Source organism: Sceloporus occidentalis, unplaced genomic scaffold, assembly GCF_023333645.1.
Source record: "Sceloporus occidentalis isolate IW3139 unplaced genomic scaffold, rSceOcc1.0.p SCAF_106, whole genome shotgun sequence".
NCBI classification, from domain to species: Eukaryota; Metazoa; Chordata; class Lepidosauria; order Squamata; family Phrynosomatidae; genus Sceloporus; species Sceloporus occidentalis.
In genome coordinates this window covers 313,950-335,063 of record NW_028317086.1, presented here as the reverse complement: position 1 = coordinate 335,063, position 21,114 = coordinate 313,950, and the positions used below count along the sequence as shown (strand labels likewise).

Here is a 21,114-nt window from a genome sequence, read left to right as displayed (position 1 = left end):
ATTAACTTAACCCCAAACAATTCACCAATACACTACCTAGAAATACCATCAAAAGCAACACACAATGAAAGAAAGACACCAAGCACCATTTTATAAAAATATTTATTTACATGCTTAAAAAAAAATGTACACCGTCCAATAAATCTAATATAATTCAAATATACAAGTAATTTTTCACCATTAGTTACGCGTGGGTCTGCAGAATTGCGGCTGCTCACCTCTGGATGACATCACCTGGAATATTAGAAATAGATTAAGTCTCCAGTCTGCTGCAGACATCCTTCTGACAAAAGGATTACACGTAACGCAGGTTGTATTTTCACCTCTGAAATTATTCTTAAAAACGTACAAATAAATGCATATCTAAAACAATTTATAGCTCAAACAATTTATAGGTGTTTGTAATCATAACATTGCGGGAACTAAATGGATCAACGCTTCAAAAACTTCTAAAGTCCTAAGAAATGCGTGTACTTAATAAAAATGTTCCTAAGTACACTACAAATGAATGAATCCTTGTCAGTTATGTATTTAAAACACCAGTAGCAGCCAAGTAATGCATCATCCTATTTTAACATCAGGTAGAGTTAAAATTGAGCAGAAGGTGGGCCAATTCTATACCCCACTATCTTGACAGGCAAAAGTCATATATAAATCTGTGAACACCCTGTAGAGCCTATGCTCTATTGCTGACCAGCCTACAACAAATAGCCCATAGTCTATAGAGGCTTTCTTGTTATATTCCACTAATTAGATATTTTAAAAATACATCATAAAAGAAGAGGAAGACCTCGCTCTTCAAATATTGAAGATGTCTAATCAAACCACTTAAAAATTGTGCTGCATAACTATTGAAGAAAAAACAAAATAATTGCAACGAAACATTTTTTTTTCACTACCGCTTTGATTTTTTTTCTCCCCCCAAAATATCTTTTTTTCCTATATCAGTCTGACCGACCTATTTACAAAGCTGGACCTGAGCCGATTTCCTTTACTGGGCTTGATAAAAATCAAGTCACTCACACCCTGTGAATGGATTACTATATGCAAAAAGATATTGCCATGACCCTGAGAAAATGGCTTTTGACTTTGGGGGGGGACAGGGTAACAAACAAATAAAAAGTACTGTACTCGACCCCGATTATAAACACAAACATAAGACGAAAAAAACTTGTCTTATATTCGAGCAAATACGGTACATCATTGTCGAATTCTAAAATAGGCCCATATACAATTTGACCCCAGAGAAGTCTTCACTTAATTTATGCTGATGAGCGTTTGTGTATTTTGCAGAATTTGTGAAGTAATATTGTAGAAGACAGACAAAGAATTGGAATTTTCTAAACTGTCATTTACATAAAATATAATGCTCCTGTTACTCTTTTTTGAATGTTTAAAGTAAAAAAAAAAAGGTATACGTTTTAATATACAAAAGGATACAACAAGAAAGGATACATTTTCATGCCACACAAGAGCAGTTACACGGCCATCTTTAGAGAGAAGAATAGCACAACTGTTTTGTTATACTTTAACAGAAAAACAGAAACCACACTCTACTTTTAGCAGAATGTGTTTTTCTTTAAAAAAACAGTCAAATCTCTAATCGATACCTGGGATTTTTCACAACACCTGTTTCACCAGCAAATGAAATGAAATACAATGTTTTTACACTCACCTTCAAAAGTAATTATATATTACACACACACAGACAGATCTGCTTGCAGCATGTATACTACATTATAGTATTTGTGATTAATGTCTTTTACACACAAACACAATACCGTAAAGATCGGTACATTTACTTTTCCATGTTGACAAGTCATGTTTTTCTGGCTTGCAAACATAAGGGATAATTTTAAAGGCCTGTGAAGTCTGTATGCTGTCGGAACAAGTTAATTCTACACAGCACGAGTATATATATTTTAGTAATGAAATGGTTTTCGGTATCAGGCCATAATGTTTCCCAGTCTAATGCAACCGTCTCTGAACATTCACCAGATAAACCAAGCACATCATTCCTCCCATCTTACCTTTTCCCTAACGTTTCTTTTCTTTTTTACCGTCATTAGACTTGGGACGAGCCGATCGTGCAAATTGCTATTGTAGATTTAAGGCAATTAACAGAATGTGAAGAACATGTTTGCTGCTGTTGGGACATTAACAAACAATCCATAATAGACACCAATATAAAATGTTCAAATCCTTAAAGAGTTCTACCTATTAAAGTGGTAGTTTGCAGGAGAATCACAAGTTCACTTTGCATTATTAGAAAGTAATCCGTGAGCTTCTCTAGCGAGAAAAGCCACGTTGGCCCCTTAGATCACAGTTTAATACACGTTAATTAAGCATATAGGGCTAACCCTTATATTGTCCCTGTGCAGTGCAGGAGATATACTTACCACCAGTAATCAACGCTGGCGGATATGGAACTACCATTGATTTCAAGCATGGGTTATTACACATTTTTTATTGAAGAGGCTGCCTGGGACACTTGAGTGACGCTTTATGATAAGGACACGAATAATTGGTATGAGGTACAGCATGCATAACGTATCTACCTTGCCTGGAATTACTATTACTAGTCTGCCAATCCACTAGCTGTAGACAAAAACAGCTAATGGAGAGGAATATTGCAAAATGTGGTAGAGGCTGCCATCTCTAAAATCTATATGTTTGATATAATTACTTTGTCTGTAGACCCCATTTTACTTATATTAGTAGAGGAACTTTAAAATCTTCAAAAATATAAAGTTATATAACTATGGTATTTCGCAGTGTATATTGATTTGTTCAGCTAAGAGCCAAAAAAGGAGGTTTGAAGGGTAATTGGGGACTTCCTACCATGGGGGTTGGCAAAAATCCCACCCAATGCAGTTTTCCATTATGAGAAGCACTTTCTGCATACTATTGAATGTTAGTAACACTTCCCAGCATATCGACCACCAAAAGGATACAATCACCATTGGTTTGTCGTGTAGGGTGTATCCATGAACATATTTTAATGCCTTTGATGCAATAGTCTCATTCGGGAATCCAATGAAAGCTTGTCCCTTCATTCTTCCTTCCTTCATCAAGCGAATGTCAAACCTGCAAATACATTAAGAAGCAGAATTAAAAATGTACTAGTGGTAATAGAAATAGGATTTTTTTTTACTTTGTTGATACCGTACCTAAACATGGTATTCTTTTCCTTGCTGTTAAGCAAATGTACAGTCTGCACAGTCAACTTACACATAAGCAAAAGGGGATTGGTTCTGACATATTGCACTAGCGGGTAACCACTTTCCAATGTATTGTCAGCATTTAAAAAAAAAAAAATCATAATAGATCACTAATCAGATATTTCATTCAGGGTAAAACTGAAGGTCATTCAAACACCATCAGTGATGGCTAAAAACCAGAAAGGAATCTAAATATACACTGCCTATCAGGGTAGAAAGAGCATACGTTGAACTTACATATTTTTTTCAGTTTCCGATGTAAGGTCAATAAATCTTCCAAAAATAAACTTGAGCTCCTGATGAAATGAAACACAATATTTATCGAATACTTTCTACAGCAAATGGATAAAAGAACTCCGGAGAATATTCCAGAGACTAGCAATGTTATTGTCCCACTGATCTTACCTTTTCATCTACCTGCTTTGCTAAGTTCTTCACATACAGTCTGCAGTTTGGTTCTCCTGGGTCATAACCTTTGAATACTGAAAGATTTCTCATTTCTGTAAAAATAAGATATGCCATTTTTATATCCACTAGTGATGTTTATACATAATACACATCCCCACTATTTATCATGCATGCCTATATTCTTACCGTCTTTAGAAATCCTTCCTTTCTCCAATTCTCTCCTAGAAATAAAGTCTTTTGGCATTTCATCTTCGTCCTCTTCATCACTCCGGTCTTCTTTCGGAGCAGGAGCTGGGTAAATCTTTCCGAACCCAGGCACATCGTCATTTGTTGCTGCCAACTCTTCAGACTCTAAATGAAGATGGAGACTTATAAACCATAATAATAATAATAATAATAAATAATAATAATAAATATAGTCCTTAGAATCCCTGCTGGGAGTGGTTGGAACCCTGACCCCCATCCCTGAGCCTGCTAATAGCGATCCAACCCCCCCCCCCCCAAAAAAAAAACCTCCACCAACCCCTGCAGGTGTCCATGGTAACGCCGGGCTGGAGCAGTTCCTGCATGCCCGCAGCTTGTCAGCATGAACAAAAGCGTTCTGGTTGCTGCTTACATGTACATACTGGGAGCTTTTCATAAAAATATTTAGTTTTTGTAAAAAAAAATTTGTTTGACTATTTTTTTTTTAGATCAGTGGCATCGTTGCATAGATTGCAGTATATAACTTGTCCCAGCATCACAGCACTTAAGGGTAAGATTAAATTGTATAGCCTAAACATATATCCTAAAGATAATAGTAGAAAAATAAACGTGACTTGCGTTAGACAATTTTGTGTGATCACACACACTGTTTATTCCCCCAATGTACTTCGCCTTCTTGGCTAGTGACCCATTATAGCTCAAGCTTTAAAAGGGTTCCTTTACGAACAAAACCTCGCTGAGGTCAATGCAGACTGTGCCGACAATTCAAGAGATGTGCACACAAACCCGGGTGCAGCAGGTTTTCCCTTGAAATGGAGCGACGTCGCAACCAACATTCACTAACCACTAGAGTAAATCAGAGCATTAATACAGTACATAAAAATTATGTTCTTTCATAAGATATAACTTCCTCTAAAACTTCTCTTTCACCAATATCCCCTTTGACGATCTTATCAACAGTTTAGGGAATTACTTTAACAGTCATTTATTTTTGGTGGTGTTACTTTACCGTTAGAGGCTACTGGTATGTCCGCAGGGATATGGAACTCCATTTTTTTAGGGCCTAGGACACACGGTGTCTCAAATACATCATCAGGTTGCAATGGTGTGTGGTTATTACTGGAAGTAAGAATAGGGACAGAACAATAAGAGGCACAGTTTGTAGTCAACTATAAATGGTCTAAGGAACATTCACATGCCATATGTACCAGAGTAACTGTCATTTACTCATTAAAGCCCAAGCACTACCCCTTTAATAAGTGTTCCCACTACATAAACAGTAGTATTTATGTTGAACCATATAATCATTATGACCAAATATAACTGGGGGTTTATAAGCCAATGGCAAAAAGTTTCTAAAGTTTTTATACACTCATCTTACAGAGTCTACCACAAATCTGTTTTCCAATTATGTACCTGTGTGGAACAGTAGGTTTTGTTATTAGATCCTTTATTTTCATCTTTTTGCGTGGTCGAGGTTGCTTGTTTGCCTTTGCTCTCTTCGGCAGAAGATCGGAAATCATCTTCAAACGAGCCAGCCTAATATTTAAAAATGGAAAATAAACACAGAACGGCATCCAAATTAAAAACGATAAGGTTATTTTCCACCTCTATAGCCACGATACGCAAGATTTTTATTTCTCTGTTAAAGTATTTTTAACAACAAATGTTTTATTCAACATTAAAATAAACACTGGATGGGCTGCGACCTCTTCCCGGCCTCCAGCCCTGCTGTGGGTCCGACGATCCAATCCTTCCTGTCCGTGGGTGGTCTTAAGCCCCTAACGCAATTGGCTGTCTGCTCGCCTCCTTCCCTACTGGATAGGTTCCGTTATGCCCAGCTGTGTAGTTTTTTCCGGTCTCAGCCCCGGAAGCATGCTATGTTGCGCAGCCGCACACGATTTGAGGACCTCTGTCTGGCTTCCTCACTTCCGCCGCATGGCATTTCCAGGTTGTATGGCCTCCTCCTTGAGGCCTTTCATACGCTTCCACCTTCCTTCATGGGGAGTTGGGAATTGGAGCTTCGGGCCACCTTTTCGGATGACCATTGGGAGAAAATATGCCTCCTCACGCATGGTTGTTCTCGGAGTAATGGGGACCGGGAAATGTCCTACAAATTGTTAGCCCGCTGGTATAGGCCCCCGAGCATCACTTCCGCTTACCGCCCCGATGTCCCCAACAGGTGTTCGAGATGCGATGCCACCCCGGGCTCCCTCCTTCATTTGTGGTGGTACTGTCCGCGCATTGTCCCGTATTGGACCTCTGTTCATGCACAGATACAGCGCTTCACGGACAAGTCCATCCCATTCACCCCGGAATTCTTTCTCCTTCTCCATATGCCTTACTCTGTGCGTTGGTTCCGGAAGTCTGTGTTGCGTCATCTCCTGACTGCGGCGAAGGCTCTGGTACCCCTACACTGGGGTAGCCCTGATCCACCTTCTTTTCAGGAGTGGGTACTCCACGTGGAGCGGATACGGATTTTTGAGGAATTACATCTCTTGGCAACTGGGGCGACTGAGCGCTACAGGTCCACCTGGTTCTATTGGTTGGAGTTTGTGTCTGGTCCTCTTATCCGCCCCCTCTTGGCTTAGACCTTCCCCCTCCCTCTTGTGCGCTTCTCTTCCTTCTCTTTTTTCTTTCTTTCCCTACCCCCCCTTCCCCTTTTTTTCCCTTTCTTCCTCCTCCTTTTTCTTTTCTCTCCCTCCCCCTCTTCCCCGTTATCTTCCCTACCCCTATTCTCCTCCTCGTTCTTTGTCCTTGCCTCTATGTGTCTGGTGCTTTATATGTGCCAGGTCTCCACTTGAGCCTGTGTCCTAGGGTGCGTTTCCATTGCCGCGCTTTCTCTATTACCTTCGCCCCTCTGCGTCCTCTCTGGCCGCTTCCTCAGTGTGCTGGGCCATTATTGTTGGTTTGGAATGCGCGCCATGTCGTGAGCTTAAGACATCGATTGCTCGCCATTCCTACTGTTGCTATTTATTTCATGCATTGTATGGGGATACCTCATGGATGTTGTGTATTTTTGACTTGTACCTTCCCTCTTCCCTTTTGTTCCCCCCCCCCTCTTTGAACTACCAAAACTGAATAAAAATTGTGATTTACCCTAAAATAAACACTGACGGTATAGTCAGAAGGTAAATGGTAAACTGCCAACAGACGCCACAAGATGAGCAGGAAACACTGCAAAATAAATCACTTGCATTGCAAAATAAACCTTTCATCTGGCACATGTAAATACATACTAGTAATGTAATAAACACTAATGTATGAAAACCAATGATATACATATACTGTGCTCCAGATATGGCACATGAGCCTTATGTGGAGCACGGTATATGTAGAAGGGATGTTGCACATATGTGGCCCTGTATAATCAGTTATGACGGACAAAAGCCTTTAGGGAACATCAAACAACGTGCATAGTAAATGATGTGTGAGAAACAAAAAAAAAATAAAAATAAATAAATGACTTGATCCATTTGGAAAAATGAAGAACTATGAGACATGCTGACTGAAAGTGTAAACTTTGTAAGGACTGAAGCACACCTGTCTTTTTCATCCTCATCACAACTTTCATATTCTGACTCTTCCCGACTAGAGACCTCCATGTCATAGTCATCATCCAACTCCGGAAGCGGGGGGTTCTCCGGAAGGTCTGGAGGGACAGGTGGGTACGGCGTTGGCACGGCTAGGTAGTCTGCATACTGTATGTAGTTCCAAATAAAATAAACAGCTATTACTTAAGACACAAGCAAGCCGTTTTTATCATTTTAAATACATTCCGTTACACACGTGTATAACACATAACAGCTGCCTTCCTGGATCATTTATTTGCAATGATTTTACTCGATTTCCATACATTATGTCTAACCTCGAGAAATTTTATTGTTATAAAATATTAAAAACAATCCACACTGTACCTTACTAAACATTGCCATGCTCATATTTCCTTGTAGCATTTGATACACAGACCCCTGAAAAAGGGGATTTTTCCTAAATGTATAAAACTCACCAAGGGAGGCTGCGCAGTAAGAGGTCCAAACGGGGCAGGCAAATTCATTTTATTCATCAAGTGTAGTACCTAAAAGTAAAACGGCTCTTAGGTATATTTTTCACAGCACGGGAAACAGACGGAAACGTGAAGAAGACTTAAGCTTTTAGAATGTCACTGAATTGACTTTTTCATCAAAATTCTATAAAAGAACATAAAAATACAGACAAATAAAAATGGGTTGAAAACCAAGTACAGCAGAAGAGGATAATTTGTTTACAACTCTGTATTATGTCTGAATATGTCAAGAACAACCATAAAGTTATACATAAGAACGGCAAAAACATTAGGTAGTCAGTTTTCTGGAGGCTATGCCAATCATATAAGGAACAAGGTATTACCTGTACATAGAACTTTGGAACACTGGCTAAGGCGTTGGCAATGTTTGCAAGAATGGTGCTGGTTGGAGGCGGATAGAGGTATTTCAGAGTGGATTTTATTGGAAATACAAGTCTGTAGGGGTACAAAAGTTTGGTGAAACACACCAGTGATAAGTGTAATGTAACAAACACAAAACTACTAGAGCTATACTGATTGCTCAAAGAAAAAAAATACTTTCAAGTATGAAAAATCAATACCTACGGTGTAAAGACATTTATACACAATGCGCATCTTATTAATGTCATATCTGTTTGACTACAGACGCAATCTCCAAAAAAAGGAAAAAATATGCTTTTTTATACTGATAATCAAGCACTAAAAGCATCTATCGCTTGTGTTTTACCTATAATACTTATTTTTTAAATATTTAATAAAATATTAATTAAAAAGATTTGCAGCTGTAGCATGTAATTTTTTCTTTTATTTTCCATGATCTGTCACTGATGATCCCATTGAAATGTTACCGCTAACCAATTTAGGAAGCTGTAACTTTGATAGTTTACGCAGACTGTAGAAAGGCTTCTAGAGCTAGATCTTCTGCTGTGCCAAAACATGTCAGAAAGACACAAATCTATATGGATATACTAGTTGGCTCTAGCAATAATAGGCTATTGTCGCTGAACACTTAAAGTTCACATTATAACCTACAGCGGAGAGCTCATACAAACCAAAAGGCTTTTCAAATGTATACAGAAAAATCTTAATCATTTGCAACTGTAGCGCAAATCAGATTACTTCCAGGAATAATCCCTGATTCGGAATGTTTAACCAGCACACGTGACATAACAGAACACCTGTATAACGCACAATATATAACAAACTGTTTGCGAACACCTGTCGGAAAACCTTATCAGCTCAAACCTGGCAAAGCTGCTGTAGTCAAACTATATAATAGTGTAAAGCGGATAGAGAACAAAATGGATTATCTCCGGTTCTGCAAAACAGGCACCTGTCTAATTATAAGAAAAAAAATGAATGTTTGTGCCAAACAAAAATATACTTTAAAAGAAAAAAAAACCAAAAAAACAAAAACTTAAAAACGCAGTAATGTTAAAAAAAAAAATAAAAATGAACATACGGGTATTTGTGTTTTGCTGATAAATGTTGTTAGAAAAATAAATAAATTAGTAGCTTTACATTAAACTGGAAATTACAAATTAGTATTTTATGCTATGTTAGATGGTGGGAATAATTTACATTTCAGAGAAGAAAGAAGAACAAGTACAGACCCATGGTTTGGTGCAATTCCTTGTTCAATAGAAACCTGGTTTATAGGCTTCACGTCTTTTCCATCATCTGCTGCCTTGGCACTAAAAATAAAAGATATATTAAATCAAATTACTGAAACTACAGCAATGGATAAAATGTAAAAAAAAAAAAAAACTAGCCACTCCACGTGCTGCAAAATACTCTAAAACCAAAAGGTATTTAACTAAGCGGAAGGCAACTTGTCTCTTGCATAAGTACGTTTTTTTTCTGTATCACGTGCTATAGCGGACCAGACATTCTCAATTAAGTTCCACAGAGGGCTTTAGTATCATCCAACTTGTTGCTACTCTGGCAAATAATAGCTTCTAGCAGACTTAGCTGGTGGAAAACAGTTCAGCCTTAAAAACAATGTATAGAAAACTTTCTGGGAGATCTGGGACTAATCAAATCAATTCAAAATGACATAAAACAGACTGTTGATGTGATCCGTTTTCCCGATCACATCTAGTTAATTTGTTTTACTCTGCTGTGAGAGCTGCATCATATATTTAAAATTGCTATCACACACAATCATGACGAACCAAGAAAATCTGCATGCTCCCTGGTAGTTAATGCACAAATCTACTAGGATTGACCGTAAAATTCCAGTGCAATATTTGCTGAGGTGTTACTCTGGCAATTACCTTAACAGAAAAAGTACAGTGTGAGCGTGAACACGAAAATACACGTACTAACCTTTTATTCTTCTCGGAGAAGGGTGGCTGATCTGGTAAATGAATGTGGTTGTCTTTTGCATACTCAACCACGAGGGTATGACCCAAAACCGTAAGTTGGTGGAGCACCGACAAAGCCTGAACATAAAGAAATGAAAATCCATATGAACCACCTTAGTAATGTATTTCATTCAAAATTCTTATCACCTGGCTCATTCTATCATTTGTAATTGATACACACGGCTTGGTTTGTGGAATGATGAAAGGTAGGACGCTACCTAGACTTTCTATAGTCGAGACCTCTTGCAATGCTTTTAAGTCATTTATCAAGGTATTTGAATTAATTTAATGTAAACGCCTATGTTTGCTATACTTTAAAGGCTGCGGAACACTTTAATACTAAATAACGATGCTAATAATAAAAATCTGAGCCAGGAAAAGGGGACATTGCAGGGGCCACTACAGATTACAGTCTCAAAGTCTTATCCTATCCTAGTATACTCTTTACAATCCTAGCTCTGCTTGCGCATGCGGTACCCTCGTCCACAGCCAGCCCCAGCTCTTGTAAAGTGTGTGTGTGTGTGTGTGTGTGTGTGTGTACTGTGCTACAGTCTATAGTTGCACAATAATAGAAGAGGTACACTGGATGAGAGCCTGAACTACATTTTAAAGGATCTGCATAATTAAATGCGCCAGGCACAATCTCATAGAGAGGAAAACTAACCTTTGCAGCTGCAAATTCATTCGGGTAAATGGCAAAGGCTGCATTTTTCTGAAATGAAAGTAAATAAATGTTATTAGCACATCACAGACATATACTTAGCGAATATACCTTCAGGGCTATATTTAAACACATTTATTATAGCAGCAGCTGCAAAATAAAGAGCAAAAAGCGCACCACATAAAACCTTAAGTTATTAAGTCATTGTAAACCGGCTTCCAGCACTCTGAGGGGATGCAGATCATTGCACTCCCATAATGTGCTGCAGTATCGGCAACACGGCCTCTCACCAGGCTTCCCCGGGAACATAACCGCACGCTCTCCGCCCCGGTCCTCTCCAGCAGCTCTCTCTGCTCATTCGGTTTTAGCTCAGCCGGTAAGTGCCGGATTAATAAAGTCTTAACGCCGCCGGATTCAGGCATTGCTTCAACCCGTGGCTGAAGCCTGCCGACTAGGCCGCGAGATTCTCGGCTGAACACTCGCGAGACTTCCATCGAAGCCGACCATGCATCCTATGGATGACCAGGAAGCATCAGCAAGAGTGATGAGGGCGCAGCACGTCACTGCCACCTAGTGGTTTATTAACAAACTGCAGTCCGAATGATTCAATTGGAGTTAGGGAAAGATTACTTTATGGCTAAACATCGCGAAACACTACTAATTGCATATTATAACACCCCGAGTATGGGTATACATTGATTTTATATAGACATATGAAGGTGTATTGAATGTTAACAAATGGCAAAAAAAACATGCAACAAAAAAATGGTGACAATACACTTTTTAGGTTGGGTTACTTTTTCAACCTGCCTTCAGGTTTGGAGTGTGGTTTCGCTCTCTGTCTCTGTCCGTCAGTGCTGGACCACATATGATGTTATATCCGGTGTGGTGCTGAATGGCAGATGCACTAGGGTGACCACATTTTATTTCTGCCATTCAGGGACACACTATGAAGCGGATGAAATTACAAACACAGGTATATATATATATATATCACATATACACAACATCACATAAATTTCTATTTTATATATACCATATTGGCCCGAATATAAGCCACACTCCCCCCCCCACTGGAAATTCTGGTAGCGGAGGTTGCCTACGTGTATCGCGCAGACGTTCACTGGCTGCGGCAATGCGCGTAGACAAACACCGCTGCCGGCACTGCCGCCGATGCTTCTCCGTCAGAGTTGAGGGGTGCTTTGGTAAGTCGGGGGGGGTACTTCTAGGAAGGAGAGTGGAATATCAGGGGGGGGGGCAGAGTGGCACTTCTGTAATTAGGGTGCATAATGAATTACGGGGGGTATTGGTTTTCTGTTTGTACATAACATATGCTAACTGATGCCAAAAATGTTAAAATACATGTATTCCTGTTCATTAGATAAAATACTGTTTTACCATTCCACTGATGTGTACTTTTTCTTTAAAAATATTGTTTTCTTTAAAATAGCACCAAACTTTAAGGGTGCGGCCTATAATCGGGTGTGGCCTATATTCGAGCCAATATGGTATATATCTCACATACACACTGATTAACATGTACTATTATATATTAATTATTAGGAAGCCTTGGAAACCATGTTGATTTCAGATTTAATAATATACATACAATCATTACAGACATGAGCAGATTCAGAGAATTAACTCCTCTATTATCAGACATTAAACACACAGTCACACAAAGAAACACACTGTCACACAAACAAACAGACAGACAAACACAATCACATACACACACAGCTGGTGCTGGTTGCAGCTTACACTGAGCTTGGTGTGAAGGAGTGTTGATTGGCTGAGACTTCCTTCACTCAGACTTCTCATTGAGGATCGAGGCTGCCCAGGACCCGGAGACTGTCCCGGGCAATTTGTGACATGTGGTTACCCTAAGATGCACAGAGGATGGGAGATCTGTGCCTCAATCTGCACAGACCTCTTTTACGGCTGTGGCCGCAGTGCAGATGGATGGCCGTACACACACATATACACTGCCCTTACATATGCATGTACACCGCACTTGCACACTGCACTTACATACTCCTGCCCATATACACACATAAGCACTGAAGTTAAAAACTATATTTTCAAAGCAATTCCTACTCAAAATGTTTTGTACATGTTTTTTTAATATGGTTATGTCACATAGTCTAATATAGAAAATATAAGTACCAGTAATGACCAACATATGTTCTCCAAAAGAATAGAATTAGTAACGTATAGTAGCAAATATATTTTTGTATAATATGTAAACCACAGATAAAATCCCACGCAATGAACATGTTGCAAGAAAAAAAAAATAAAATAAAAAATATATATATATATATGAAAAAAGGTGAAAAATTTACAAAACTTTGGATGTCCATATCCAATGCAACCACCCATGCGTGACATTACAATCTACACTCATTGGCCACGTTATTAGGTACACCTGTTCAATCGTTTATTAAAACAAATAGCTAATCAGCCAATCACATGTCAGCAACTCAATGCATTTCAGTATGTAGACATGGCCAAGACAACTTGCTGATGTTCAAACCGACCATCCGAATGGGGAAGAAATTAGCCTTAAGTGTCTGTCTGTACCTCCTGATGCATCTTGGTAGGAATGGTAGCTAGACAGAGGAACTGTAAGGACAGGCGGACGACTTTGAAGCTCTTCTGGCGGGGCGCACGACTTGGAAGCCCTTCTGGCAGGGCGCATGACAGGAAGCCCTCTGGCAGGGCGCTTGGCAGGATGTCAGGAACAATTCAGAACCAAGTAACTGGCAGGACATACGGTAGGATGTCAGGAACAATTCAGGACCAGGTACAGAGCCACAGCAGTAAGCTGTTCACACTGCAATGCAAAGGCCCTGACTGAAAGGCAGAGTAGGTATATAAAAGCAGGGCTCCACCAGGTAACAAGGCTCAGCTGCACTCAGTAATTAGATTTGGGTGCTGCAGAGAGGGAAGGGTGGCCACTAGAGGTTGCAGGAGAACAGGAGAGAGAATAAGTATTGCGCAATCTTGGCTGACAGGATGTCACATTAATTGTTGGTGCCAGATGGGCTGGTCTGAGTATTTCAGAAACTGCTAATCTACTGGGATTTTCATGCACAACCATCTCTAGGGTTTACAGAGAATGGTCTGAGAAAGAGAAAATATCTAGTGAGTGGCAGTTGTGTGGATGAAAATGCCTTGTTGATGTCAGAGGTCAGAGGTCAGAGGAGAATGGGCAGACTGGTTCGAGATGACAGAAAGGCAACAGCCAAGGTATGCAGAATACCATCTCTGAATGCACAACATGTCAAACCTTGAAGCAGATGGGCTAAAGCCATGGGCGTGGGAACCCCTAAAAATCTGGGGGGGACAGCATTTTCCCCCATCAGATCCCCACTTTCTCCCCATCTCTCACACTATCTACCCCCTCTCCCCCTTCTCACACTATCAACCCCCTCCCTACCCTCCCTTCTCACACTATCTACCCCCTCCCTACCCTCCCTTCTCACACTATCAATCACTAGCAATCACACTCCTATCATACCCAGGCAGCCACTACATGCTGGTACAGGGTGGCTGTAAGTGATGTGCAGACCCCATATTGCTGGCAGCATCAATACACAAGGGGGGCAGCTAGCTAGGTTTCAGCATGTACTGGCTGACTTGGCATGATAGGAGTGTGATTGCTAACAGCAATCACAGTCCCATCATGTCTAGGTTCCAGCACTTACACATCCAACCAGTAAGTGCTGGAACCTAGGCATGATGGGACTGTGACTTTAGATTTCCATCAAGCATCTGTGACTTTAGATTTCCATCAAGAAAACACCAAACACAAATTAGTCATATGGCAAGAGACATTAAGTGCATCTAACATTATTACCAAAATTCCCATTTTACTAGAAGAATTAAAACTGTTAACCTTTAAATGAATAGGCATTTGTCTCAAAAGGGGTTGTGTATGGATATTATTTAGTTAAAATTTCTAATTAAAACCTAGAGGGAAGTATTCTTGACACAGCAATATATAGTCTAAAAAAGTATTTTGTGTCACCCAAACTATCTGCTACACACACCTTTCCACATAATGATGTTTCTTCACATACTTCTCAGAACTAATCCTATTCTCTCCCACCACCTGTGTATTTATCCTAGTTATCAAATATCATTACTGTGTTATGCCTTCCCTTTGCATCTTTCATATAACTGTTGTCTCTGCCTGTCGCACGTAATGCCATCCCTTCTCATTTCTGTTTGAATAACAGTTTGTTTTTTACCGACTATTTCTCTTTATTTTATCTGTTAAGATCTTTCCTCCTCTTTTTATTTTGTTTCACCACATGTTTCTTATGGTTGTTTCTAATTTATGTAATATTTATAGAGAAACTATATTTAGTGTTTCACATATGCCTTCAATTTAGTAATTAAGTATTTTTATGCAGGCTCTCAAAATTAATACATTGAGGACAATGTCCTAGAAAATGTGAGCAGCAGGATGGGATGGACTGGTGAAATAATTGATTTGACTCATGAATAACAGGCATAATCAACCTAACTTCCAATCAAGAAGAGAGAGATCACAGACAAAAGTCTACTATCATTGGCCTGACTGTGGAGTTCATGGATGAAGAACTGAAATTGTGTGTTAGGAGCAGCCTCAGAGACATATCCCCTGTACGTGTCACACCACCAGATTCTCCAAGGTCCAGAGGGAGAGATATAGAGAGAAGACCCGATCATGTGGAAGCCTCATCTCGGCCAGGTGACAGAGTGATATGGCCCAGCACATATAATTAAAAAGTGATATTAATATACTGATGTGATATTGGGAGTTGTGCTGTATCACCATTAGTGTCTGGCTTAATATATAGTGATAGGAATTAGGGTGTATCACTGCCCATGTCTGGCACAGCATATAGTGATGGGAGATTTGCCGTACCACCATCTGTGTCTATCTTGCTAAAATGATAAGATACACTGTACAAACCTCAGTGCCTGAATCATTGTATAGTGATTTGAGTTATACTGTTGTGGCTGTGGTGATGGAAGTTGTGGTATACCACTGTCAGGCTCAGTATATACATATTGATGGGAGTTATGCTGTACCTCAGTGTCAAAATGTGAATAAATCACTCAACTTTCAGCCTCTATGAGGCATATAAATCCACATGAAGGTCACAAGGTCACAAGGTCTGTATCCTTGATAACATTGAAACATTGGATAAGATCTCATGGGTAGAGCCTTACCTCAAATTATGCTCTATTAGATACTTATGTATTCATTTGTGCTGTTATGCTGATGAAATCTACTACTATTGATTGTGGACAATACATTGTTATATAAGCAATATTGATGTGTTGTCCATTTTTTGACTGACAGTGGAACTGACATCTTTATCTCCCTGTAACAAACCATCTACTAAAGCTGGATATGTGTCCTTGTTTCATCCACAACCATCTATGAGCCTTCTGTGGTAGTAGCCCTAAAACTGGAGAGAATAGGACTCCTTGACTTTAAACCATGACAAACTGTATATGAATTGATGTAGAAAACACATAATAGATAAACATTTAATTATTTGCCTCTATTTACTAACCTGTGCATGTGAGTCGGCAGAGTTGCAGTAGCATATAGTAGTATAGTCGAGTGTATGCTACCACATACAAGGGTGCTGAGCACAAGATGAGCGAGAGATCCCAGAAGGAGTCTATATCCATTTTGCACCAAAACTAAACAAAACATACCCCGCTACACTTTACCTCTAACATTTTATAGTAAAAACCAAGATACAGTGATATATAAGAGACAGATGTGGCTCTGTACAATATAAGAAAACTATGCATGTAAGGTATTACTGTAATCAGGGCTTGTTGAGTTGAATTGTTGTTTAGCAGTGATATCAACTGTTGCAAAGAAGGTATTTTTTTATATGGGTTTTTTATGTGTCTATGGTTTCAAGGGAAAGCCCTACTTGTCCTGAAAAAAAAATGGAAAACAGGAATCATGGTTTGAACCAATGTATACTAAAAATATGAAAAGAGTTTTGATATTTAGGCAGGGCCAGCCCAACACTTAATGCCGCCTGGGGCAAAATTTAAAATGCCCCCCCCGTGCCGATGCCACGGGGGGGGGGCGGCATTTTAAACTTCGCCGACGCCATTATCTACCCTATCCCCCCCCGTGCTTTGTACTTACCTTTACACAGTCCTGCGGCGAGTCTCCCTGCTCTGCCAAGGTGCCGGCTTGTAATGCTGAGCGCCGGAAATTGACGTCACTTCTGGCGCTCAGCATTACAAGCTGGCACCGAGACCGAGCTAGAGGGCTCGCAGAGGAGAGAGAGGGGCGCCGAGCGGGTGCCGTCTGGGGCAATTGCCCCACTCGGCTCCATTGTAGGGCCGGCCCTCTATTTAGGGTATAAAAAACCCTTCAATACTGAAGGAGTAGAAGTTGAGGGAAGGTGATCTAATTGATCATGCATGCACTCACCTAAAACGTACAAAATTCAAAGACATCAGAAACTGCATGACCTCTAAAACAACAGATTTACACTGTTAGCAAGCAAGGGCATGTGCCAGAAGTAAAGTCCGGCCATTCGAATTAACAGTCAGAATAAACCAAAAAGAGTCTTGATGGGTAACTAAAATTGACTCATTCTATAGTTTACCACATAGCAGTATTATAAGGAGTCAGGGTGTTTGTCTAGAAGACTTTGATAAGATACCACAGCCAGAACACTTACAAATGACCAATATGCAGCTGCTTAAAAACTAATATTATACAAACATTACAACCTTTTTAAGAACACAAACACAATACTTTTGGAAACATTTATTTAATAAGAAACTAGTGCTTAAAGAAGTGGGATTTCCCTTTTATTTCAATAGTTCTGAGACTTCCAGACATGATATTGCCGCTTCTGAGAGGTGAAATAAATGAAGATATTGCTATTTTTGTCATGGGGATGTGGAATTGTCCATCAAGTTATATAACTTAGCATAATAATCAGCAAAGAAATCTGCTTATCTCCATTTCTTGAAGTCTTAGAAAATTTTGTTTTAAAGTTCTAGGTCGTAAAGCTTGGTCTATAATTGCAAATATTTCTCTTATTTTTAAGGACGCTGATGGAATAATCATCCAATCTAACCATATGACCCCATGAGTGTCCAAAAATAATGTTATTGCCACACATTGTAAATTTGGAAAGTATGTGCCAAGTTCATAATTGTATTTCCCATTTTTAGCAACTGGTGTCAGTATTTAGCTACTAGGAGAGACAACTTATCCATGTGGGGATCGAGTGTAGCATTAAGATGATAATAAGCCTCTTATTTTACATTTATCAACCTTGCTTACTAGACATATGAAGAAGTCAACTTGGCCCACATTGGGGGAGTAAAAAATCACCAACGTACAAGAGACATATTCATCAAGCATAACACAATGAGAACTGAAAATTACCAGTTTCTAAACTGAGGAGCATTTGTTTGAGCATAGTGACTTCCCAAAACAATCAGAATGTGTGCTTCATCTGACAATAATTTCCAGTGATATGGCCTATTCTAACATTTAGACTATGGAAAAGATGTCATAAGACCCGAATAAAATGTACCAAGATCTGTTTGCCTGCTGTTTGTATACCACACATACAAAAAGAATAAAGGCTAACGGATAGCAAAAAGAGGTACATAATTATTTATATGCTCTGTTTTTTTCTCATTAAGAGAAAGGAACCCACTAATTAATAATATGCTAAGAATATGCTAGAAATGGATGGTGGTCTATACGTTGCCTAAACAATTAAAAAATAAAACAAAACCATATCAGCTCAATAAAAACAAAAAATACAACACACAACCTGATATATGCTCATCTTTTAGAGGATGAACATTCATGTTGTTTTGAACCAAAGTACCCAAGTCAATTTAAAACAGGATCTCAGCGGCACAGCCAACTCTTATCAACAAAATGTAATGTATAGTAATAGTTAGAACACACAGTAGGTTTAATTATGACTGTTTGGACTCAGATAGGGAAGAATACGTTTAGAGGTAAGAATATGTTGGATTGTAGCTGGTTCGCTAAGACAGAAACAGAGAAGAAAGGGTTTTGGATGTAAGAGGAGGCTGAGTTCTAAATTAGGGAGCAGTTGGAAAGAAAAGGTTTTGCAGGTTTTGGTTTCTAATGCCATCTCCTGTGGTTTTGTTTTGTGGCCGCTGCGGGTGTTATTTGAAAAAGACATGACCACTGGAATACAGGTGCCGAGCACGGCTATATATTGCGAGGGAAATATGGGTTTTATAGGATTTTATTTGTTTGGCAGGCATTGACACTTATCTAAGCAGGTTATGTAAAGTCATTAAACAAGCAGCTGTGACCATTCTCAAGCTCACTTGATTTTTCTGTGCTTTAGGAATTCGTAACACAAACCTGTGGTATACCAGAGGAACATCGACTAGATTGTAAGAGAGCAGGGCCCTCTTTGCCTTCTCTATCAGTTTGTTATTATTTGTCATTTTACATTTATCCTACCAACTCTAATTGTAACGGGCTGCGAAATCTGCTGGCGCTCTATAAATAAATGTAATGTAACGTAACATGGATATTACTCTGAAGAAGGTTTCCCAGCTAGTACCTAATGTAATGTCATCTCGGGTCAGAAACAATGAACCAGAAAAAGATAATCAATGGCACTGACAGCTCTTTTTACTTCAAGATTAGCAACACAACTGAAGACCTATGTGTTGTTCTACCTCTGTAGAACACATAGGTCTTTCGAACTGTATGTATATCCTACGCAACTATTCTGGTGACTGGCCATCTAGAACTAAGACTGAGGTTAAACTGAAATGAAACTCAGGCAATTGCATTATCATTCAGATGTCAAATTAACCTTATAATTGTTATATATAATTAGGTTTCCCTTGTGTGCCTAATTTATCATTATTCAGAGTTACAGTTAATAACTAAATGTGATTTATCTGGGCTAACTTTTCTATTTCTAGAAGTAGGACCCCCTTAGTGTAATGATTTTATGTATTCATTATATAAACCCAGTGGATTATCACCTAGAAACACAGGTCAAGAATGAACCCTGTATGGTACATCAACCTGCTGCACAGGGAAATATGTCATCCAAATTAAAGGTTACATTGCTAAGGAATCCTCTGCAGGAATTTGAGAGGATGGAGGAACCATTTTCATTAAAAGGAACAGTTGCACCAAGGAGATTTTTTTTGCAAGATTGTACATTTAGAATGTAACCATTGGAATACCACAAAAGGTTGAAATGCAACCTTGCTGGTTCTTCAGGATTTCAGGGATGGATATGATCTTCCTCCTTTCTTTATGCACACAACTAGTGCCTTGGTGAGTGTTACTGAAACTGGCCTTTGCATTTAACTTGATAATATTATCTAGGGAACACAACTCTCTTTAGATTGAGCTAACATCTAAGTAGAGGGTCTCTACTTGGTTTCCCTACATTATGTAACACTGCTTTGTTATATAACTTTTGTAGGTGAAAGTTTACATTCACATAACGAGGGCCTCAAAGACATACTCAATTTATTTATAATTGTCATTGTTATATGTTGCTTAGCACCACAACTTGCTGGTTTTATAATACTAATGATAACTACAACCATATACAGTAATCCAACACTAGGGCTAGATGGTTGATGTGGGGATAAGGCTACCACTTAAACTTTGCACCATAACTCATTTTTATAGATATCTTATACTGTGCTCAACAATAACATCTAAAGTACATTGAAGGCATATCCCAGAGAGTAGGGGTAGACATCAACTGGTTTTGTAGTACCAAATGCCCCACATGCACCAATGATTTACAAAAGCCCAGTCATGGACACTGGTATCTTTATACAGACACTTGTTTTCAATGAGACTGTCTTTCAACATTAGGCTACCTACCAAACCAAGCGACATGTGAGACTAACATTAAGCTAATTTATCATCTAGGCTCTGCCACAGTTTATTTTTACTATTACTGTGTTTGTGTCCTGCTTGTCAGGTTCATTTGATATCGAGATATTCTAAGCTATTATAAGAACCGTTTTGCAGTGGTGGGAATTTACATCTTATCACCACCTGGCTTCTTCTGTCACAACAAACAAGTGACAGGTGGCCTTTGATTTTGGATCACAGACTATGTTTCCTAACATCCAGTATTTAAAGATAGAAAGCCATAGAAGTTGGTCGCATTAGTGGACAGG

The 21,114-nt window shown here is 39.1% G+C and overlaps 1 protein-coding gene across 1 annotated transcript; it reads right to left on the bottom strand.

Moving 5' to 3' along the window:
- Nucleotides 1–2,037: 2,037 nt before the first annotated feature.
- LOC149283294 (RNA-binding region-containing protein 3-like) lies at nucleotides 2,038–11,399 on the bottom strand. The gene is made up of 14 exons (XM_089497690.1): nucleotides 11,196–11,399; nucleotides 10,909–10,956; nucleotides 10,207–10,322; nucleotides 9,492–9,572; nucleotides 8,223–8,334; nucleotides 7,843–7,911; nucleotides 7,377–7,534; nucleotides 5,250–5,372; nucleotides 4,843–4,952; nucleotides 3,816–3,980; nucleotides 3,627–3,721; nucleotides 3,459–3,517; nucleotides 2,955–3,087; nucleotides 2,038–2,097 (listed from the first exon to the last, which is right to left on the bottom strand). Exons 1-14 carry the CDS (start codon nucleotides 11,397–11,399, stop codon nucleotides 2,038–2,040), a joined length of 1,533 nt encoding a protein of 510 aa, XP_089353816.1.
- Between the last annotated feature and the right edge of the window lie 9,715 nt (nucleotides 11,400–21,114).

What these genes read in the sequence shown, in the direction of transcription:
- LOC149283294 (XM_089497690.1), bottom strand. Translation starts at nt 11,399, where the DNA reads ATGGAAGTCTCGCGAGTGTTCAGCCGAGAATCTCGCGGCCTAGTCGGC. An exon ending in TTCTCCGAGAAGAATAAAAG is followed by an intron (nt 9,573 to 10,206) that starts GTTAGTACGTGT and finishes TTTTATTTTTAG; the next exon opens with TGCCAAGGCAGCAGATGATG. An exon ending in AGGAAGGATTTCTAAAGACG is followed by an intron (nt 3,722 to 3,815) that starts GTAAGAATATAG and finishes TTATTTTTACAG; the next exon opens with AAATGAGAAATCTTTCAGTA.